The following is a 22026-nucleotide window of genomic DNA, read 5'->3' on the forward strand; positions in this document are numbered from 1 at the left end:
TAATTAGCAGTAACCTAAAAGAATAAGGTATAAAATACTCTTTCTTCTACCACCATTAGGGCTGGAAGTTCATCAAATCGCATGTGATTTTGGATTCCTAAAACACGATAATCAAAGCATAATGATTGTTGTATTGCCTCGATTTTCACATTTGTTTTGTTTGTTCTGCGACAGTGCACCTCCACACGCTCCCACAGGACCATCCCAAAAATGAAAAAAGACAAAACTCACTGGTAGTGTTGACCCAAATGCAGACACAAAAGACTTGATGAGAAAACCAAAAGTCAATCTTATTTAAAAAGTCAACAATACAGTGCATGAAGGAGGGGAAGTACTATATCAAAAATGCTAAACTTAAAAAGGTGCAGGAAATTGCAAACACAGGAAGGAAATGCACTATAGACACAAAAACGTAGACACAGACAGGCAAGCACTGGGAAGCTAAACTAATTAAACCAAGACAGAGACTAAAACCCAGCAATATCAAAAAAGTGAAACTAATCTTTTGACCAACCAAAGACAGAGCAAGACACACAACTCAACATTTAAAAAGCTGACCATGCTGACTCATCCATCACCCCCAGTGCTGTTCCTCTGCCAGCTCTCTGGTTCTGTTATATTCAACTTCCTTTGTCTTCACTTGAGATGGACAAGAGTCATAGTTCCTCGATCGATTGAGCACTTTCTTAATTGACTGTGCGCACAGTATTGCCGGTTTTCAGGGAATTGCTGAAATAATTCATGCTGTCCTTATGTGAGCATTATCTCCTCATTCAACCTTTTTTTTAATAGCACTTAATTTAGATGTTTTATTTGTTTTTATCGCTGTTCTTTCAGGGTTTTGTCATCCTGAAATCAACATGTTTCAGATATAAATTTAATCCCTGCCAAGTTCACGTAATTGAGGTTATACTGGAAATAATCACAACTCAAAATATGACTAAACCTTGGCTTTAGTCAAGATGATAGAGAGAGAGAGAAGAGGCTCTGATCAATAAGAATCTGTCTAAAAACCATAAAGATCACAATGTTCCTGTAGTTCAGAAAATGCATGCTGATTGTTAAACTGTGAATAGTTATGTTAAATAACATTTTTTTAATACTGACAAGAATAATCATCATGATGGCTCTTGGTATAATAGAGCAGGCCTAACCACTGAGAATATTTGTCACATTCATGAGAGTCCCTGCTGATTTTATGTAAACAGAAAGGAGACCTGTTGGCAGGTGGGCAATCTGTGCATTACCACATTGGCCTCCAACCAAATTATGTGCTTGCACTGAAGCTTGCCCAGCAGAACTAACTGACTCCACCTCCAGAGTGCAATCAAATCTTCTGCTTGAAGCAGTCTAACAAAGCCCTTTGGGTGGTGGTCTATTTCTGTAGTCAGAAAGCAAAGTAGCCACCTTTTATCCAAACCAACTAACAGGAAGTGGCAGATGAGACACAGTCAAACGTAGAGAGCCTGGAGCTCATGGATGGAGCTAGCAAGGCAAAGACAGTGAAGGTGTTACAGTGTTATGATTAGTCTAATGTGACTCTGTAGCCATGGCAACAGGAGCATAAGAGGGTGATGTAATCGTTTTAGAGGAAACGTGCACATCTCTTTTCTTTCATGTCTGTCACTTTACATCATCCAGTCTTTTCCTTACTTTCTCCTTTCGTTTCTCCCTTTCTTCCCATGAATGACAACTCATCCCCACTTAGTCTCTCATTTATAAATGCTCTTCCTTTGTCTCACTCTGTCTTCCCACTTTCACCCTCAGTGCTTCTCTGCCTCTTCTGTTTTTTTTGTTTGTTTTTTGCTCTGCTTGCTGTACCCTTGCTACTAAAATAAAGGTAAAAAGATCCAGTAATCAACTTCTCAACAACCTCAAAATTCACATAGATGGAATCCAGTGATAACAGACAAGTTAATGGCCACCAGGGGGCCATTAACAGACAAGTATAGAGGGGAAAAGTGCTGAGGGTTAGATTTACCCTTAAGATTTGGGCCCTAGGTAGGCTTGCTATTTGAGGGTATTTTCAGTCAGTTATGATATCATGTGGCATGTGTACAGTGCATGTATTACGCCACTTTTTGTGTGGAGTGCATGGTGTCCCTACTTCTGTGTGGTTCTCCCAGGGTACTTCCTCCCACAGTCCAAAGACAGTCTAATAAATGATTCTTGAATTGGCTGTAGATGTGAATGGTTGTCTTTGTCGTTTAAATTTTGACAAGCAGTCAGAACATTGGACACAGTTAATTAACAAAAACATACGTTTATTTTGTGTGGCTGAATCCAACAAGTGGCAGAAAAACTAAGATCATAAATCCAAGAGGAAAAAAGGGGAAAACTCACCGGCATACAAAATGGTACAAACAGTTAACATGACGCAACGAAGAACACAAGGAAACTGAGGTTTTAACTACACAAGATGTAGGGCAGAGTTGAGACACCTGGGGAACTACACACAGCTGAAATGAAATAAGAAAGACAATAAGAATTAAGTTGTAAAACTAATTATAAAGCACGAGAAATAGCAGGGTACGACTATCCCGGACGAGCCCCCATTTGTCACAACCCGGCTCAAAGGATGTGACGGTTAAGTGGGAGACCACACACAGGCTTTTAAAGGCTGTACGATATTTTAATGAAATAAATTAAAGAAACCCAAACAAAGTTAAACGGTACAACAACCATGACTGAATGTACCAATCGGAACATATCCAAGGGAGCATAATGAGCCGGAGGTTCAGTTAAAGTAGCTTTATAATGCACTGAGTCTGGCCTTCTCAGGTGTGCTGCATCCATAATTGGGTCAGCTGCACCTACTGGATACCTGAAAGAGACAGAAAACAAGAAAACAAGGCCAGCCCACTGGCTGTCACGGTACCAAAATAAAACAGGAAGTAACAATGGAAAACTGAGACAAAGCTTTAACAAGAAACAAAATTTGGGAACCTCTACCACACTGAAACACAAAGAAGTAAATACGGATCACTACTCAAGATGTAAACAGAAAACTGATTACAAAAGTAACTGCAACTAAAGACTAAAACCCCCAAATAAAAAACTCCAAGAACCATAAACTTTACAGAAATCGATGCACTGGGTCTGTATCTGTATTTTAAATCACTAAGGAGAGACTATTGGTATCTTTAAGTCCCATAAAGATTTGGCAACAGCTAAAAAGCCAAGGTTTCGCAAGTAGGTCCTGTCACTGTTACTACATCCATCTCATATAAAGTCTATAGTTTGACTTTTAGCAGAAAGTGCCAAAATAAACCTCATTCAAAGGGTTACCTGTTTCCACACGATGACAATAGATGGAGGAGTATAATTGACATAAAATGACAAATACGAGGGTAAAAGGATCAATTGCAGTAATGATGTGAGTAGAATGAGGAAAGGCAGAAGGCAGAGGGGTTTCTGGATGAGAACACTTGAGAGTACTGGCAGGTCGCCTGCTGGAAATACCCAGACTGTTCCTCACACACTGAGACACACGTCATCATCGTCTGCATGTGTGCGCGTGACTGTTTGTGTGTGAAAACCATGTATGTTTACAGCGAATGGTGCCATCATCAATCATGTCATGATTCACCATCACAGCTAACTGTGCAGTTAGGAGGAAATATGATCTGATTGTGTTGTGTACAATATGAACAGCATCCTATTAACAAACAGAACCCTTACAGAACATCATCAAAGAGGCAGGCACACGCTCTGTGCGTCTGTCTTACTGTTTTAGTCTATTTGTCTCTTTCATTCAGGCATGCACACACCAGTGTTCACAGTAATATCAGCATAAAAACAGCACTCATATACAATAAAATAATTGATTAGATTGCGCGGTTCTAGCACAAATAGGTGCAAACACCACATTTCTACAGTCTAAATATGTCCTTGTCATGCAATTACAATGACTTTTATCCCTTATGTTGTCGGGGAGATTTTTGATTTTCATTACTTAATTTAAAAAAAGGAAAAAGAAAACACGGTCTCCTGATTTCCAGATTTTTTGTTTCTCAGCTTGTATATGAGTCACATCTTCACACTTTCCTTGACAGATTGCCTTTTTTTCATTCTTCTTCCTTGTAGCTTACAGATGATTTGGACTTTGGTGTATTTCTGCAGGCAACCTCGGGATATATCTTTATGTGCCACAAATATGTCTCCTCAAACAAGAGTCACATGAAAAATTATTGTAAGTGAAAGTATATTTTCAAGTTTTAAGTTTTGCAGTAAATATAGGTGAAGATAAAGCTGAAAAAGAAAAAAAAAACAGCCAACTCTTTCCATCCAAAGAGGATGTGAACACGCAAAGCTGTAGTCCTTGAATGTAACAACTACATTTTTTTCTAATACAATTTCCAGAGAAAAATATTGTTTCATTAGGTCATATTATCTCATTAACTGGCATTTGCACTCTTGTTTTAGTCCTGTACTTCTGTAGGGCCAGGGGCTCCAACAGAATGATAAATATCTTAGTATTTAAAAGATGGATGTAGACCCTGTGACATCACCCTTTAGTAATGATTTCTTTTTTCACCCTTTTCGATGTTGCTGTCTTTGTTTTTTGAAAATGTAGCACACAAGGTGTAGATCTCACAGCTCCTACTCAATTGTTAGTGTCATCCTACCCTGATTTCTTGTTTTCTGACATCCATAATTGAATAATGTGTTGTAGATATAAATGCTTTGAAACTGACTGACCGTGACTAAGATCCACCTGTGACGTTTAAGGGGATCAAAGATTGAGGGAGAAGTAGGCTAATTTTCTTATAGACTGTGGAAACTGCCTTATTTTTCAACTAATCTTGTTACCCCCTGGTGGCCATTAGAAAGAATGCATGTTTAAAGCCATATTGGCTTTACTAACTGTGGTTAGATTTCTCTGCTTGCTTGCATATCACATCAATAAATTTGTAGTTTTAAATGGGAACCTTCCGTATTTAGTCTCAAATTTATAAGGCTCATACCTATGTACTCTTTGTTAAATATATGTTAAATTCAATAATAGAATCAGACTCAGTATTGGCAGATAGACAATATTAAGCACTCTGATCTGATCTGATACCACTTAGGGATGTCTAGGATTAGGTATCTAAAACATGGAGGCTCCAAACCCGTTCATTTCCCTTTTTCCATTTCTTCATTCGCTCACCGTTTCACCTCACTCACCTGATAATTTCCAGGTTCTTTAATCTTTTATTCTCATCTCTGCTTCTTCCTTTTTTTATTCACACCGCTATTACCGATTGCTTTTGGTTGTCTTTACCCCGTTACTGTTCCTCTTTCCTCCATTCTGTACTCTTCTTCCCTCATCGTCAGCCAGTGGCCACATGACTGCTACTTGATGTGTTGCCATGACAGCCTGCCAAAGTGTTGTTGCCTGGGTCATTTTTCTACATCTTTACTGAGCATGCTTACTAGAGTGGGGTCAGGATCCTCATCCTGAAGTAACTGCGTCGTTCAAGTATGCATTTTGCCTGTCTTTGTGTGTGTACGTGTGTGTGTGCGTGTGTGTGTGTTAGGGACCTCAGAGACTGCATTTGCAGTGTGTGACTACATGGATTAGGATGAGCTATCAGTATCCATAATGGAAAGTTCATGTCTAATTAACCTTTATAATGTCAGGCAGGGTTATCATTCCACATGGATTAGAGTAAATACACACAGGCTCCCAGAGTTTGTTGGATATACAGTATTAGCGTTTGATCTCCAAAGACGACCAGATGAAAGTGTAATGTAATATTCAAATCCAGCGTAATTTCAGTTGATCCTTAAGGAGGTTTTTTGGCGGTTTAGTCATCACACAGGCGACGAGCAACTTCTACAAGCATTAGTGAGCGTGCAAAATTTATTGAGTCTTGTAACTAGGCTAAAAAAAAAGAAAGCATGCTAACTTCTAAATTTGATGTGAGGGGACCCAGAAACACTCTCTGAAAATGAGAAGAAGTAATAAAACTTGCATCATCTCCTATTAGTGGAGGAGCTATGGCTGTAATGGGTGACCGGCTGCTGTTAGTGCTTGTACGGCCATCTACCCAAAAGTGCGCCAGCCCAGCGGGAAAATGTGCGGTATGTTAGATTACCAGTCCAGCTCTAATAACAAGACAACTTTAAATGAAGTGGGAAAAAACTTAAACCTGTATTATTATGGGCAAAAGGGTCAACTCCACTGGTTGCAAGAAGTTTCACTTGATTTATCACCTCAGTAAATATTTCCCTGATGACTTTATCATCTCAGGTAATCTTAGGTCTTTGTAAGATTTTTTTTTTTCCTCAATAACCAAAAATTACATTTCAGCCTCCTAAAACTGCTTAGATTACATTTAGATTTGAGTTGAATATGCCAATAAAAAGATCTAAAAAAATCTTTGGTGTGTTCTGTGGTGTTTTATAAGTAACTGAAATGATTAATCGGTCATTCAATGTGACCCTTTGAGCTAATTTTCAGTTCCAGATATTTAATTTTGGATTTTGTGTGACTAATAGTTAAAAATAAACCACATTGATCTCATACTGGGCCAATCAGATCATCCACTGTCTGACACAGGCTGCTTTATGTCCTCTCACTTTATGGCCTACTTTCTTCTGATTGGCACTACTAAACACAAAAATTAAACAGCAGGTGTGTGTGACTTTTGCACTCACAGAGCTGTGTGGCTGAGATGCCCATATTAGGCATATCCCCTCTGTTCCACATCCTATAGATAACACGTCTAAAACTAAGTATTTTATATAAATACATACATAATGTGAAATAACTCAAATCATAGTTTCGCGTTTTCTTTAATGAGATCTATCTGTTGCTGTGGAGGGATGTGAAATGTGAAGGAGTGTGATGAGGTTTCATATGGCCCTGGCGCGGCGAATGAATACTCTGCTCGCAGTGCTATTTGTGGCTCGTGTATCTGGTTGCCTAGGAAACAGCTGGCAGAGCGCCAGCAGGAGACTGAAGTTGACCCCAGACAGACAGACAGAAAGTCCCGGATAAAAAAGAAAAACTATACCTGAATACACAGATGTATACATTCAGTCATATATCACAGTTAGTTTCACAGTGAAGGTGAACTCTGATTGACTTGTGTCTCTCTGTCTCTTCTAGGTAAGTGGCTGTAATCGTGACTGTGGTCTCAGCCCCTCATTTGAACCCTTCATACTTGTCCTGCGAGCTCTATCCTTCTTTCTTTCGGCTTGAGAAGTCAGGAGGTAAAAAGCAGATTTGACATATAGTTTGACACATGCTGACCATTAACGCCAGGGATTAGATGGCACTTTTGTGAAAATCACCACAGGGTTTAGTCACTTTAATTCAGACTAAAGCGTTGTTATGATGGGGCTGACCTTTCCATTGTGTAGTGAGAACTCTCTGCTCTCATTAACAGAAGACTTGGTGGATGTGTTGCACAGGTGAAATGCACGACTTAGGGCTGTATTGAAATTATATCGAGTTAAACTCCTCCGTCCTTTTATTACATTTCTCTCAGGCTCATTTGTAGAGCTGCGGTTAGCCTCATCAGTCTCCATAGTGATAGCACACTAATCTTCTCAAGCCCCTTGTCGTTTTTCTATCCTTAATAGTGCCTCCTTGATTGGTCCTGATAATTTCGAAACAACTTTCTGGACTCAGTGTGAGAGGGAGTTTGCTGATGTTGGCAGGTTGTAATCAGGTCATTGAAATAGCTCACTGCTTAGACTGATACTCATAGGATGTAGGAAGCAAAATCAAACTGTGACCCATTTTTTCCTACCCTTGGCTCTGCATGATGCCCTAACATGGTCATCTAAAACACACAGAAGTCCGTCCACCCAGCTTCTGTTTGCCATGTTTTCTTACGGTTCACCTCTTCAACCTCACGGGGGGGGGCTGGATCCTATCTCAATTGTTTTAAGCCAAGAAGCAAGTGCACCCTCAGCACGTCACCAGTCTGTCTGCGTAGCATATAAAGACAGAAACCAATTTAAATTCACATTCACACCTACAGCAATTAACCTAACCCCATGCATGTCTTTGGGTTGTGGAAGCAAGCCGAGATAACCCACCCACATGTGGATAGAAAATCCAAACTCCACAAAGAAATCAAATCCAGGACCTTCTTGCTGTGAGCCAACAGTGCTAACTGTGCTGGCCCTGTTGTTTATTTAAAATTTTTATTTGGATTTACTCAATTAGACCCCTTTTGAAGTTGGTGGCTCTGGGAGCATTTTTATCGCAGTTGCATGCCACTTACCATGTCTTGGCATAGCAAACTCTTCAGAAGTCTGTAATATTTTATTTGTTCTGATTGCACCAATTAGTACTCTACAGTCTATGGATGCACTTTTCTAATCAAACTTGATTGCATTGACTGAAGTCATCATCTGTTGTTCAAATACGACCACTTCTGGCTCCTTAACGCCAACATAGTGGCTTCCAAAATGTTAAAATTGAGGCTTTGAAATGAGACTCAACAAACCAGTGGGTGGTGGCTATGTCCATCTATTCTATTCAGTCTATGGTTGATGCAACATTTACGGAGCAATATTCTTCACCGATTCTCAGTCTACCCGTTCTTGAAGCTCTCTTCCATGTCCTGCCTCTTTAACTTGTAAATGTTTAATATGTTTTTAGTTGCCTTCTGGTTTTGAGTTAAAAAACAAAGCAGCAGTCAGAGATTCAGGTGACAGCTCTTAGTGGGGTCATTTATGTTCTCATTCAGTATCTGTTACATGCAAATTGTATATTTAACTGTGAAGAAATTTATGGTTAAGTACAAATAAAGTGCATAGTACAGTATGTAATACTATTAATAAACAATAAAAAAATAACAATGACTTGCTATAGTACTGCAAACATTTATAAGAAACTCAAGGCTTTTATTAAAGTCTTTAAGTTTTAGTTTTTTATAGATTTTCAAGAATATTAATATAGCAATAAATTGTATTATAAGGGCTTTCTTATGATAACAAACACTTTGTAAATACATACCTTTTAATTAAGTTCTATCTAAAACTTTACCAAAACTGATGCAATGCAGTTGCTGGCCTCACCACATGTAAAACAAGTCAACTGGTCAGTTGGTTGCACTGTCTCCTCAAACATGAGGGCTCACATAACAAACAAAGCATCTGCGCCAAAGGTCATTCGAGAAGCAGGAGATCTGGGTTCAAATGTGAATTCTTGGTTCTGCTTTGACATTTAAAAAGAGGTTTTGCTACAGTGGTAATGGAGGTCCGAGAAAAGGTGGATGTATGATAGCTACTATTACACGCATCTTCCCTTATGAACTCAACTGTGCTGCTAATGGATGTTTTTTTTATTTTTATGGGCTGTCTGGACCAGCCACACCCAAAATTTCCTTGCCTCCAAATGTGATCTAATCTGCCCGACTGCTGCTGCAGACTCCAAGCATCATCCAACAGCTACTTTAACATTGCAGAGCGTATTATGTTGTTATATGTATCCTTATCTAGTTTAGGTCCATTTGCAGTGTACTGTGTCGGATATCTGCGTTGTCAGTGTGGAGAGGGTGGAAGGAATAAAGCGTGTGTGTGTGTGCGTGAGGAAGAGAGAGATTTGCCGAGAGTATCAGACAGAGTGAAGAAACAGCCGGGGGAGACAGAGGCCATGTGATGTCAAAACAATAAGTGTACTTCTTAGACATGACAGTTGAGAGTCCCTGCGAGGGCTATGATGTGTCATTTATTTGTGTATTTAGTAGAGACCAACAACTGCTTGGATTTGGAATATTAACAGCCGTATTTGCAGATTTGTATATATCGGTGCAAACCAGAAATTTATTGGTCTTTAAATGTAATATAGTAATATGTATTATTGCATGATGAAGTAGATCAGAGTATAATAATTACTGCACAATAAACCAGATTTTTGGCGGCAAATTTACTCACACAGACTTAAATATTCCCAGCAGTTTACAGATTATGAAGGCAGCACTTGCTGTTTAAAGTCACCTGAAGACTGCCAGGGAAAAATCTCCACGGGATTTCTGACTCCAGCTTCACTATCTCCAACTTTGACTGATGTTTGATGTTATTCTTGTGTTTGTACTGAAACTGTGTCATTGAAAGATGTTTCAGGTCTCAGTCACAGAGCCTTAGAAACCATTCAGTAACATCCTGGCAACCACAGGTTGCTAGATAAAAATGTGTATTCTCCAACTGGTTTGAGAGTGATTGCTGGGGGTTGCTGGCTGTCGCAAAGAGAGTGCTTTACCAAAACCCTCTTATCGTAGCTTTGGTCAATAGCAGATTGTTGTAGTTTGCAGGAAAAATGCCATCTTGTCTGCAAACGCTGGCCAACTTCTTGCTAAGCCGTAGTCAAACCTGGAAAAAGCGTAAACTTTTGGTTCTTGTTTATGCTTTGTGTTTCACTATGCCTCGGGGATTGACAAATTTGACAATATGTTACCAAAGCAACCAGAACGCTTTTGATGTAGTACCATGTACCTCTTTGCAATCAGTTTCACCTAACGACTTTAGGGAATATCCATCTTTCCACTAGTGACCTGTGGTTGCTAGGGAGCCCCAAACCTGTGTCTAGGACTGTGTAACTGAAGCCTTAATGAATTACCTGACAAGTTGGTCATCCAATTAATTCATTTATTTCAAACAATAACAAGATAGACAAACAAAGAAAAGGGACAAAGTGAAAAAAGTATGGTTTACAGCAAACAACAATTCTGAAGGACTTTGCATTAGGACCACATCCCCTCCACAAAAGTTACAGAAAGAAAGTTCCTACAGAAAGTTCTTGTATTTTATTTAATATAAAGAACATAGCTACAGTATGAAGACTTTGTTTAAAATAAGTGTAGCCGAGCAGTTATCTGAGATGTCACGTGCATCTAAATGATGTTATTTTTTATAAAACCCTGACTTCACGTCTAAATCCACTCAGATGTCGATAATGTGCCAAGTAAAATGATCTCTTACCTTTGACCTCTGCATTTTTTTTTTAATTCATTAAATGCCATGCAGTATTTAAATCAGGATTCAGCAGCAGCAGCAGCTCAAGGCCTTATAGTCTTCTCTGATTGGTCAAGGTTTCCATTTATACTTTTTTTCATGTCCCTTGGTGTGTGAATTTTCAGTGTTCTCTGCATCTTTGACAAACTCAGATGCAGGCAGATACTGGTTGGACCAGTGCAGGAGTGCCACTTATTAACAATAGGACATCCGACTCTCCTGTTGTTAGCGATGAGGCTTATCAGTCAGCAGATATCCTAGATTTTAACACAAGTGGAGTTCAGTATTGTTTACAAGATATAAATCACTATAATTCTAAGACTGGAGTACCTGAACTAATAAAAAAAAGAAAAAGAAAAAACTGTGAAGAAAATATGCATTTTTGTTTTATTGAGGCTCAAATTGGTATATTTGCTTTATCCTGCACTGGTAACATACATTTTTCACATTGGCAGCTCATATTTGTGGGTGTGGTATTGTGGTTTGGGGAATTCAGTAATCTGCTTATGGTGTTGTTTGTGTTCTATGCTTGCTTTCTTCTGCAAACTAGGATTAAGAGTTAAGAAGTGCATGAATCAGCGATATTAAACTTGAAATATTATTGTTACTGGAGTCGTAACGATTCCCATTTCTGGCAAGTGGAATTCGGAATCACAGTGAGGTTGCATATCAAGTTAAAGATTTACTGCATCAGGTTTGATGTCCTTTCTTCAAACTGGATATTGTATCAGGACATAACTCAGGGCAAATGAGTGCTGTATTATAGAGACACTTAAATTTCATGAACAAGGTGGAGAGTTGTGCTCCAAATGGATTAAGGATACCACTCGGGATCATTTAGCGAGTCCCTGAAACTCCATGAGGTATATGTACACTAATGGAACATCAAATTATCTGATGCTTTTGTCTTGTTCTTGTAATCCTCACCCACCTGGTGCTCTGGTGGGGGCTGAAACAAACTCTAAGAATGACTTTAATCTATGTTCAGTGCCTAAACACTTTCCTCAGTTTCCTCTGGTTTGTGAGCAGGTGAAAAAGAGCATGTTTTTTGTTCTGACGTCCTCGCGTATGGTAAGCTCTATGAAGGAATGTTGCATTAAAAAACAACAAAACAGGAAAAACAAGCGAATCAGCTCGATAAAACCGGACATAATGATAATTTGAGTGCTGTGAAGAGACATTATCGACAGGTCCTAGCTCTTTATTTTATTTAAAATTAACTGAGAATTAAACTAAATTTGACTTTTCAAGTCATTTTCACATTTTACATATACAGGGACTGAATTAGGTTGTTCGTGAATGCCACTCAAACTTCTAAATATTGTATTTTGAACAAGCCCACAGGAAGATATTTTTATCTGTGCTGTGCTGCCCCCAAGTGATCAGAAGAAGTGCAACTGATAGTATGCAAAACCTTTATATTGCCAAATCTTTCACCAGCACATATAGACACCCACACAAAAGCCCAGCTCTCATGTTTGGATTACAGTCATACATGTGCACATTCCCTCGTGGTGACAGGAAACAGTCTCTGTGAATTTAATGTCTGCAAATTTGCTTCCGCTGCGTAACTAAAGCTGTGCAGGGACCTGGCTGTACGAAATTGATTTGCCAATAGAGGGAGCCAAACACCACAGTTGAATTATCTGTGGGCGTCATTGTTAACGACACTAAACAGCTTGTAATCCGCTTTTAAATATATTCATTTTGCTTTCTCGTTCATTTTGTGCACCAGGATGGATGTGCCCTGTTTTTTGTGAAAGCAGATATGAAATTATTGCAGGTAAACCTTTTCTTTTGTGCACAAACGTACATGAATGCAAAGGCACTCTCTGACTGCTGTTTTGTTGGCTTTTACTGCCGATCCCTGAACAATTAGACCCAAACATATAAAATACTGTCTAGAATGTTTGTGCAGATGAAACATGAGTGTTTGTTTTCTCCTTGATAGTTTGATGAGCTCTTCCTTTCTTTGCAAATGCTTCTTTGTAAATGATCAACCCAGGGAACAAAGTAGCATGTGCTCATGTGAGTTGTAGAATTTTAAGGACTCTTTTTGTTTGTTTTTTTTCCCCATTTTTCTGATGCATTATTAGATGATGAAATGGGTTATAATTCATACATATTCATATGGATAATAGTTGTTGTTTGGGGACAATTTTATCTTGGGGAATTCTCTGGGTTTCCCTCAGGTCCATTCTGTGATCATCTGCTATATTGGTTGCTACCCTGTAATGCACACTCCTCCAAGACTTCATTAACTGCAGTTTCATGGGTATGTGCACTGAGTAGTTTGCTGCAGGCGATGGTTAGATCAGCAGCGTAGGGACAGAAAGATTGATAAAAGAAAAACATCAGAGATAGACTGAAAGGAGATGATGAAAGAGTAAAAAGGGGGGGAAATGCAGTTGGCTGGCATGTTTGCTGCTGACCCACATTTGAAATCATGACATTTTTCCTGAGTGTGCTATTTCCTCTGTGAGTAGGCTGAAAGAAAGTCTGAAAGAAGGGTAATTTCACTGCAAAGACACCGCCAGAGACTGCAATCAACTTACAAACACCCTCGTCTTTTTTAAAGAATAGTTTTAAACATCTGATCCGTGTACAGAGAAATCACCTGCTGTTAATCCCAGTTTCACAACAGACAAAGGGACTGTAAGGTCCAGTAATTCTAATTCATAAGCTCCTTTTACAGATGGAGATAATGAAGGATTAGTCCAATAAATCCTGATGTTACTGGCTGACTGATGACTTATTATGGCGCAGTAACTAGAGTTTAGGATGTGATTAGCTTGAGTGGAATTTTTTTAATGGGGAACATTTTCCTTCTGATGTTAAGGTTGAAAAAGACGCTCAGTACAGCAAATGAATGGATCGACTGGGAGTCAGCATTGTTGATACATTCCCAAATTGCATATGCGTTCAGTCCTATGCTATAACCTCTGATCTGTTGTATTGGAACAGCTTTAGTAAACAGCCCTGCAGGAGACAATTGCCAAACTGGCTGAGTCCAATTCCCTCTAGTTATTGCACAATTGTAATTTACTGTCTCACAGCTAGTATTTGTACAGTATAACCTTTTGTGACATTCATTATCTAGCTATCATTATCTTTTAAAATATTGTCATTTAGTAACAGTGCAAATAATAAAATACTCACTTGCAACATGTCTGTGAAATATTCAAATTCAGATAAAAATGCAACTAGATTTACAGGAAACCGCTGATCAGTATTCATACAGTGTTATCGTCCCAGGCTAAGGAAAAGAAAAGTTGCCAGAATTTTGTTGGTTGACAGGCCAGGTCATGTTCTGTGTGTGTGTGGATACACTGATGGGGGTTGGACAAGTATAAGGATAAAAAATAGTGCATTGTTTATTTGCAGTTTATACATCAGAAACTGTACAAAGAATTGCATTTTTCAGCCATAGTTTTGAGAGATCTACAGACAGTGATGATAGCAAACACTGAAAGTCTGGCTGTTGCTGATTGTGTCTTTGCTTGGCTGTTTTTGTGAGCAGCCTGAAGCTTTGGCTGACTGTGTTATATCACACACACACATGCACATGTCTATACATGTGTTAAAGTTAAGTAAAATATTACAAAGAAACAAAAGAATTACATTATTACAATACTTAAAAAAATAATATATACATTAGTTCCAGTACCCAGCATTGAAGAGCTATTTTAGCTGCTCTTACTGGGAAAACTGTTTCCTTCATCAATCAGTTGTTATTACTGGAAGATTAGCAATCTTTCTTTACAGTAGCTATGCACATAGGCACCATTTGCAACTGAGTGATGGTGTCATTCACACTAGATGCAGTCATTATGTTTGTCCATTCACTCACTGGCTCGTAGCCAGAGGCAATATCTGGGGCACAAGCTGTAGTGCAGCTTAGCTGTTGTGTCTGCATAGATATACCACACTAAACACCCAATTATGATATTAACACCTTTCCCATTGTGTTATCTTCAGTCACACTGCATACAGTTAATAAAATGATGTCTTGCCAATCAAAATCATAAAAAACATTCTTGGGCCTAATTATAGCTTAGAAATATAGAAAGAAAAGGATATAAAACAGAAGATAGATGTTATATGAAAAAAAGATTCTGCTTGTTCATATGAAACATTCTCTCCTCTCCTCTTTGTTATTGTCTGTTTGTAGGTAGGACCACCCTTTCAAAAGCAGCAAAAAAAATACAGCGTTCTCATATCCCAGACAACCAATAGCCAGGCTCCTTTGCTCTCACGTGTTCTTACCATAGACCATCCCCCCCGCCCATGTTGTTAATATTCAAAGGCTGCAGTATCCAGAAATGAGCTCATAGCAGGACTCATGACACACATCCTGGAAACCCCAAATAAGAAATGAAAAGATTTATGACATGATCTTTCTGACTTTACACGCTGACTGTGAGGTATATACGGAAATATGAATGATCGTCATTTAAGGAGATGTGGTGGCTTGTTGTTCGTTACTCTTATCACCTCAGGAAACAAACTGGATCTCTGCTTCTCATTAGTTTTATGCTGGTTGGCAATGCTTCCTTGAAAGTAGTTGCCTCTAAGGTCTTGTCATTCCATATCTGATTATTTTCATTTAAAATGAATATGTATCTCAATAGTATCCCAGTAATTGATCTGTTGGTCCGAACATGTCTGCGTATACGTTTTTCATTTAGTTCTACATTTGATGTCAAAATGTTTGAGATTTACCAGGCTGTCATTTTTAACAGGATGAAATTACACAGTATGTTACAGTAAGTTTCTTTCATTATTTCAATATTCAATATTTTCTCAGTGTTCTGAGTATGATGCTGAAATATTTTGTGTGAAATCTCAATGCATGCACCATTGCCAGTAATAAAATGCCAGCAATGTAATACAAGTTACCTTTGCGTAAGCAATGCTAACTAACCTGAATTTCCTCGCAGCAGTGTAGCATGTGACACATTTTAAAGACATCCCACATATTTTATTAATGAGCAGCCTCCATAAAAAGATCAACATATAAGCCATCCTGTTTTAGTGTATACCAGGATACCAACATTTCCTAGTTACCACTGAACAAAAAGTACAGCGGAAGCCAGTGGAAAACACGGCCAACAGGGGGCGATGTAGAAAAAAGTCAGACAGTGTAGAAATAAATGACTGCTATCAGCTAAACTAAATGTTCCAAAACATAGTATGCTTTAAAGTCGAGACACACATCCCCACGAGAACTAAATGATCTAAAGGCAATCTGTGATGTGCATTATCCAATATTTATTGTTATGAATGTATATATATCAGGAATATGGCGTTCTGCTTTAATAGGCACAAAATACTTCAAAAATTTATTAAACAAGGCTGAATGTGAGTGTGAATGCATGCTGTGTTTGAATCACTCTGTTCCATGATTTGTTTGTGTAGGGTTTTGATATCTTCATATCATCATGACAACAAAAATCCAGTTTATCATCTAGCACAGGTCCTCACCCAGATAGGAGAAAATCAATTCACCAATTTGAGATTGAAGAGAGCTGGATATTCTGATCTAAAATCCATGGTACCAGAGCCAGCCCAAGCTTTGATGGGGTCTTAAGCACAATTTCATTTGGGGTCCCTGCCCACGTTTAATCCCATCACTATCCACTGACCTCAGCACTGCCAGTATTATCTGTATATTGCCGTGGACGCTCATTTGTGCATTATGCATCGAACATAGCCATTATCATGGCTTATGAGTGTCCTGGAAAGAAAAACAAACAAAGAAAAAAAAACCACGAGACCATATATTTTTCATTATTTTTGGATTGTGCAATGAGTCACAAAGAATTTGACATGGGTCTTAATATTTTTTTACATAAGAATCCAAATGTAAAAACAGAGAATATTAATTAAATTAAATGGAAACCAACTGACTGGTAAGCAAGCAGTAGGCTACAGCCTGTGGTTTCCATAAAACATGACCGCACCAAGTTCACCACATCTTTAGAACTAAAGGCTTCTTTGATGCTTCTGTTTAAAGTAATTGTTAGTTAATGCTAATAATAAATAATATGTAATTATTCCTAGAAAAACATCTTTATCCTGTTTTTTTTTCTTTTCAGACCAGAGCGATAAATCCTTTTTGAGACATATTTATCAAAATACTCCACTGTCTTGTGTATGATTACTGTATTACTATATAAATATACATTTATCAAATGTCTGGCGTGACATTTCAGGTGCTCTTGGGGGCTCCCGCCAGCTGCTTAGTCGGCTTATGCCTCAGGCTGGCTTTACATGACACAATAAGATTTAGCTCAACTTTCAAAATAAAAGCTTCACTTCACTACTTCAGTTGCAGGTTAGCACTGTTTGCTCGCATTAAAAAGCAATGGCAACATAAGTCACAAAATATACTTAGCTGTTATTATGACCTACCAAAGAATACTAAGTGTGTGGGTTTATATGTACAGTGCACCTTTATGCTGAATGGTTAGTCAAAAGCTAAGTTAAACATTATTATTGTAGCTTTGTATTAGATTGATCTCTGCGTAATACTTTGTGATTCAGACAGTTAAACTCTGATTAAACAAAACGTGGTAACGTATTCAACTGCCCTTGTTTTCATATGTAAAGGAAATAAAATGAGGATCAAGATGGCAAAGATGCTGAAGTTTCATAACCAGAGCGTCATGGCTGCAGACTTCTGCACGGTGTGATATGCTGGACTCCCATTGTGTGTTTGTACTGTGTGTACCCTGCATGGAGTCTCATCTTCCTTTCTCTCTTTATCTCTCAGCCATAGCCAGCTGGTACTAAGCAGAGGTATTCATCCATCCCTACTCCCTCCTTTTTTGTGCTGTCCCAGCTGCTCTCTCTACCTCTCTCTCTCTGCCCCCTCCTTTTGCACCCCTCCCTCCTCTTCCTCCCCCTCCTTCTCCTTCTCCTATCTAAGCTTCCTTTCCTCTGTCATTTCCCTGCTGTTCATGTGTCCCGGCGAGGCGTTGCGGACCAACCGTGTGTGTGTGCACATAGAGGATGGCTCAGTGCTCAGGTGCAGGCAGCAGACTTGGGGAACCAGTCAAGCAGGCAACAGGACCAGACTTTACACCCAGACAGAGCTTTTTGCTGGGCTGAGGGCTGGAGATTGAGCCCCCTTTTTGGACCTCCATCCCTGAAGCTCTCTTAATCTACCTGTAACTAAGCTTTCTTTTATACAGTATTCATTAACAAGAGGACCATTTCAACTGTGTTTGGATCCTAAATGTTTAAAGGAAATTCTTCTTTTTGTATTTGTTATAATTGGCACTCATTTACACTGTGAGCTCTGAGTGGAAGCAGCTGTCTTGTCAGCCGTGGATTTTGTAGAGGTGAAAGAGAGGAGTATGTCCTGTCTGTGCCATGCCCCAAACTGGACCTTAGTGGATAGCTGCTGAGGGAAATAAGGCACAAAAGAGAGAGCCAAATCTTTAAAACGAGGACAGGAAAGTCCTCAGACAATCTCCCTCTCACACACCTGTGAGGGCTCACTCTCTGACAAAAGAACAGCCGAGAAGAGGAGGAACAAAAAGATAATTAGGAGCCAAGAAGATTAAGGCTAAAGGGGACACTTTGGGTCCAGACTCCCTTCCTTTATTCATCCCTCCTTTTTCAGTTCCCACCTGTGTGGATTAATTGGGCTGGAGAACCATGGCGCATGCCGCTTCGCAGCTGAAGAAAAAGGCGGACGAGAACCTCGCTGCAGAGGAAGAGAAGGAGAAGGAGAGGAAGAAGTCAAGGAAACGGTCTCGCGAACCAAAGAAAAAGGTAGAGAAAGGGAGGGAAGGATGAGTTTAGAGGGATAAAATTGGTCTTAGTAAGAGGGAAAGTAAAGGAGGAATGAGAGCTGACACACAGGAGGAAAGAGAAACATTTGAGACGTGGTGGTCTAGTGAAGGCTAGGTGCTTCTCTTTTGTCACGATGCAGCCTCCCATCGCACACATGCACACACATAATCATGCATGCACGTACGAGACACTCGGCAGGATAAGAGGGGTGGTCCCAGAGGGAATACTGTGGGGGGGTGAGTGGGGGAAAAAGACAGAAAGATGGATGTGCAGGGAGCATGGGCAGAGAAGAAAGGAGAAGATAACAGGAATCAGCTACAGAGAACAGACTGGGATTTAAGGCAGCTGTGTCAGCTGTTGTTATGTTTTAAGTGACTTAAAGTCACTGGTTTGGTGGCTTTGTTGTAAAGAAAACAATATTTTGAAAATACATAAAACAGTTACCACACATAGGGACACATACTTTAAATTTTCCTCTCTTTAAGGAACTTTTTCAGAAGAAAACATAATGTCCCGTTTTATGCCATCACACCACACGTTCAACCTCCCGTTCGACTGTGATGTGAGAGGTGTGGGACTTCGGGGGAGAAACGTGTACCCCAGCCAAAAGCGTCAGCAGTCACACCCTGCGGTTAGGTGTGGGCTGTCTGTCTGTGTGCGCCTGTACATAAGTCATTGTGCAAGGACAAAGTTAAGACGAAATCACTGACACACAAAAGCACCTAGAAGATGATCAATAGGTCTGACTTGAAATCAATAAATATTCCTCACTGCATTGACAGCTTCACTTTGTAAACTGAAGTTGGACATCAGCGTCAGGTCCAGTGTTCGAATCCCCTTGACAACTTGCGCGTACGTGCTTATTTGTCCAAACGCATCTTTGTTTGTGCTTCAAACGCTTCCCGTTTGCTCTTGCGTGCACATGCTGACATTTGGGCTTTTGTGTTTGTACACATTGACCAGCCCGAGGCTATAATTAGTTCAGGGTTAGCCACCTGTCACAGAGAGTCAGTACCCCTGACCTCATTAACATCAAGGTCAAAATGGACATCACTTCCTTGGCCTACAGGAAGTCAGCTAGATGTGAGTTAGCTGTGCTCTCATGGTGATTTCATTAATTTATTCATTGGCAATTAAGCTTTTATGAGAAGACATGGTGTAGGAATTAAAAAATAATAACTTAAATATGAGGTCCATTCCTACATCTGCCACTAAATCATTTTCATAACAGATGTTTGCCCATATGTGCTTAAAATTCTTTACATAATTCCAAAGAGTAGTCTTTCAACTCAAAAAAATTGCGTAGACCAGACTAACTTTCATATGGCTATAGGAACCCTTCACTTCTCTTGTCCACTTTGAGCAAAATTGATCGGTTCATTGGAACAATTTTCTGTGCAGTGTCTTATGTTGGGTTTTGTGAGTTGAACAAATAGGACTTAAAATCTGTCTTTCTTTCAGTTTAAGTGGAGAAAATAGAATAGAATAGAATAGAATTCAACTTTATTGTCATTGCACATGCACAGGTACAGGGCAACGAAATGCAGTATCCTTGAAAATCCTTGAAATTAAGCAACAGATCAGATTGTGAATGCCACCTTAAATCAACTGTATTCTTTTTTGTTTTTATATCCACTCATCCTAATGGAAACGATAGGATGAGCGAATGCTGCAACTAATGGCTATTTTAATTATTTATATATTTTGCAGCTGCAAAATGGATTCAGAAACTCCAGGAACAAACAATATAAATCAAATGTGTGTTTTATACAGTAACTTAACTAAAAAATTAAATGTCAGTACGCTTTCCAAAAATGTCAAAGTTGTCACGTAATCAGTTAAGCAAATAATACTTTCAACTCAAAAGTGAAACATTCAAACAGTCTGAAATGACACTAGTGCCATTTGGTCAGTTTTCATTATAGTTGGGCATGGGTGTCTCTCTGAAGTGTTGTACAATTTTCTTTCTTTCTGTGCAGTGTGTTGGCATCTGATAAGCCTTCAAACCCATTGATCTATTTCTCCAGCTGTTTTTCCTGGGTTATATATTTCTTGTGAAATTGTTCTTTTCTTGGAAACCTGACTAAACCTGTAAAACACTGATATCTTTTTTTCAACCCAGACCATGGTCTTTTTCTTAACCCAAGTAGTTTGGTACCTAAACACATTTCTTCTCACCACTTCTTATCTCCCCCAAGAGGACTTTACTTTGTCCATGAACACTTATGAATAGATAGGTTTTTCTATGTATACAGAAAGAGAAAAGTAGTGTCCCTGAGGAAATATCAACAACATGAATGCGACAAGAATGTTGTATAGATGTCTTTTTTCAAAGAAGTTTAAAACCATGGGAATGTATTTCTTTTATTTGCCAGGTTGAAGTCATTCTTTTGTGAAGCAGTAATGATCATCGGCTATGTAGAAGGGCAAATGCAGCAGTTAATGATGTGCCATAAAAACACTGCATGATAATGGGGATTCATCAGGAAGCTGAAAGAGCTGAATTTGAGTCTGTTTGGTCACAGGTTTATGGTTTTACTATAAGGCAACAAGTCATGTTGATGTAATATAATGTGTGTATTCTGACGTCAGCAGTTTCCCGGTGTTTGTGGCATAACCTTGTCATGGGGATATCAGCTATCACTGGCTCACTCAAGGTAAATCTATAACCCCGTCTGCCCAGGGCTAATTCTTGGCACCAGTGTGCAAAAAATATCTTCTCCCTCCTCGGCTCACATCGCCACAGTTATCTTTAACTCTCCTCACTTTACTCGAGCTCTCTCTTTTCTCGTCATCTCTCTCATACTGGATGCCTGAAATGGCTCTTCAATGTTGATTAAATAACACACTTTAGCTAATTATAAAGAGTATCAGTATCATTGTTGGCTGGATGTTAAATGGGTCACTGGAGTCACAACATAATCTACTACTAAGGATATTTAGCTGCTTCCCATTTGCAGTATAAAAGATGGATGTAATAATGGTGATGTCTTGGTGTTTTAGATGTAGATGTGACACGTAGGGGTTGAGCTGGAGCTAGTGAGAAAATTTTTTTAGGTCAGGGTCAAGGCTTCCTTTGACTTATATAGAGCAAGAAAATCTTTTTGCAACACCCTTTAGCCTTACTTACTTTAATCCTGCACAAAATGCAGTTGGCTTTTGTGTTGGCTTCACTTTTCAATCATGGAAACCACGTCCATCTTTTATATCATCTGTGTTGCCACCAAACATGTAGAGCCATGAAAATAATTCATGGCTCTACAT

At 39.1% G+C, this 22026-nt stretch overlaps 1 protein-coding gene across 25 annotated transcripts in view; it reads left to right on the forward strand.

The window, feature by feature from the left end:
- Positions 1–22026, forward strand: part of LOC102779841 (ankyrin-3-like) — a 184301-nt gene that overhangs the window by 31962 nt on the left and 130313 nt on the right. For 24 of the 25 annotated variants that reach the window (XM_087844858.1, XM_087844856.1, XM_087844841.1 and 21 more), the window contains exon 1: positions 17923–18741. The exons of the other annotated variant lie outside the window; for it this stretch is intronic. In XM_087844858.1, coding sequence (XP_087700984.1) covers positions 18625–18741 — 117 coding nt within the window. In that variant the 5' untranslated portion in view covers positions 17923–18624. Of the gene's footprint in view, positions 1–17922; positions 18742–22026 lie in introns of those variants that run through there. 25 annotated transcript variants of the gene reach the window in all.

The sequence above is a fragment of the Neolamprologus brichardi genome, chromosome 8 (genome assembly GCF_056152115.1).
Source record: "Neolamprologus brichardi isolate AB-2024 chromosome 8, ASM5615211v1, whole genome shotgun sequence".
NCBI lineage: Eukaryota > Metazoa > Chordata > Actinopteri > Cichliformes > Cichlidae > Neolamprologus > Neolamprologus brichardi.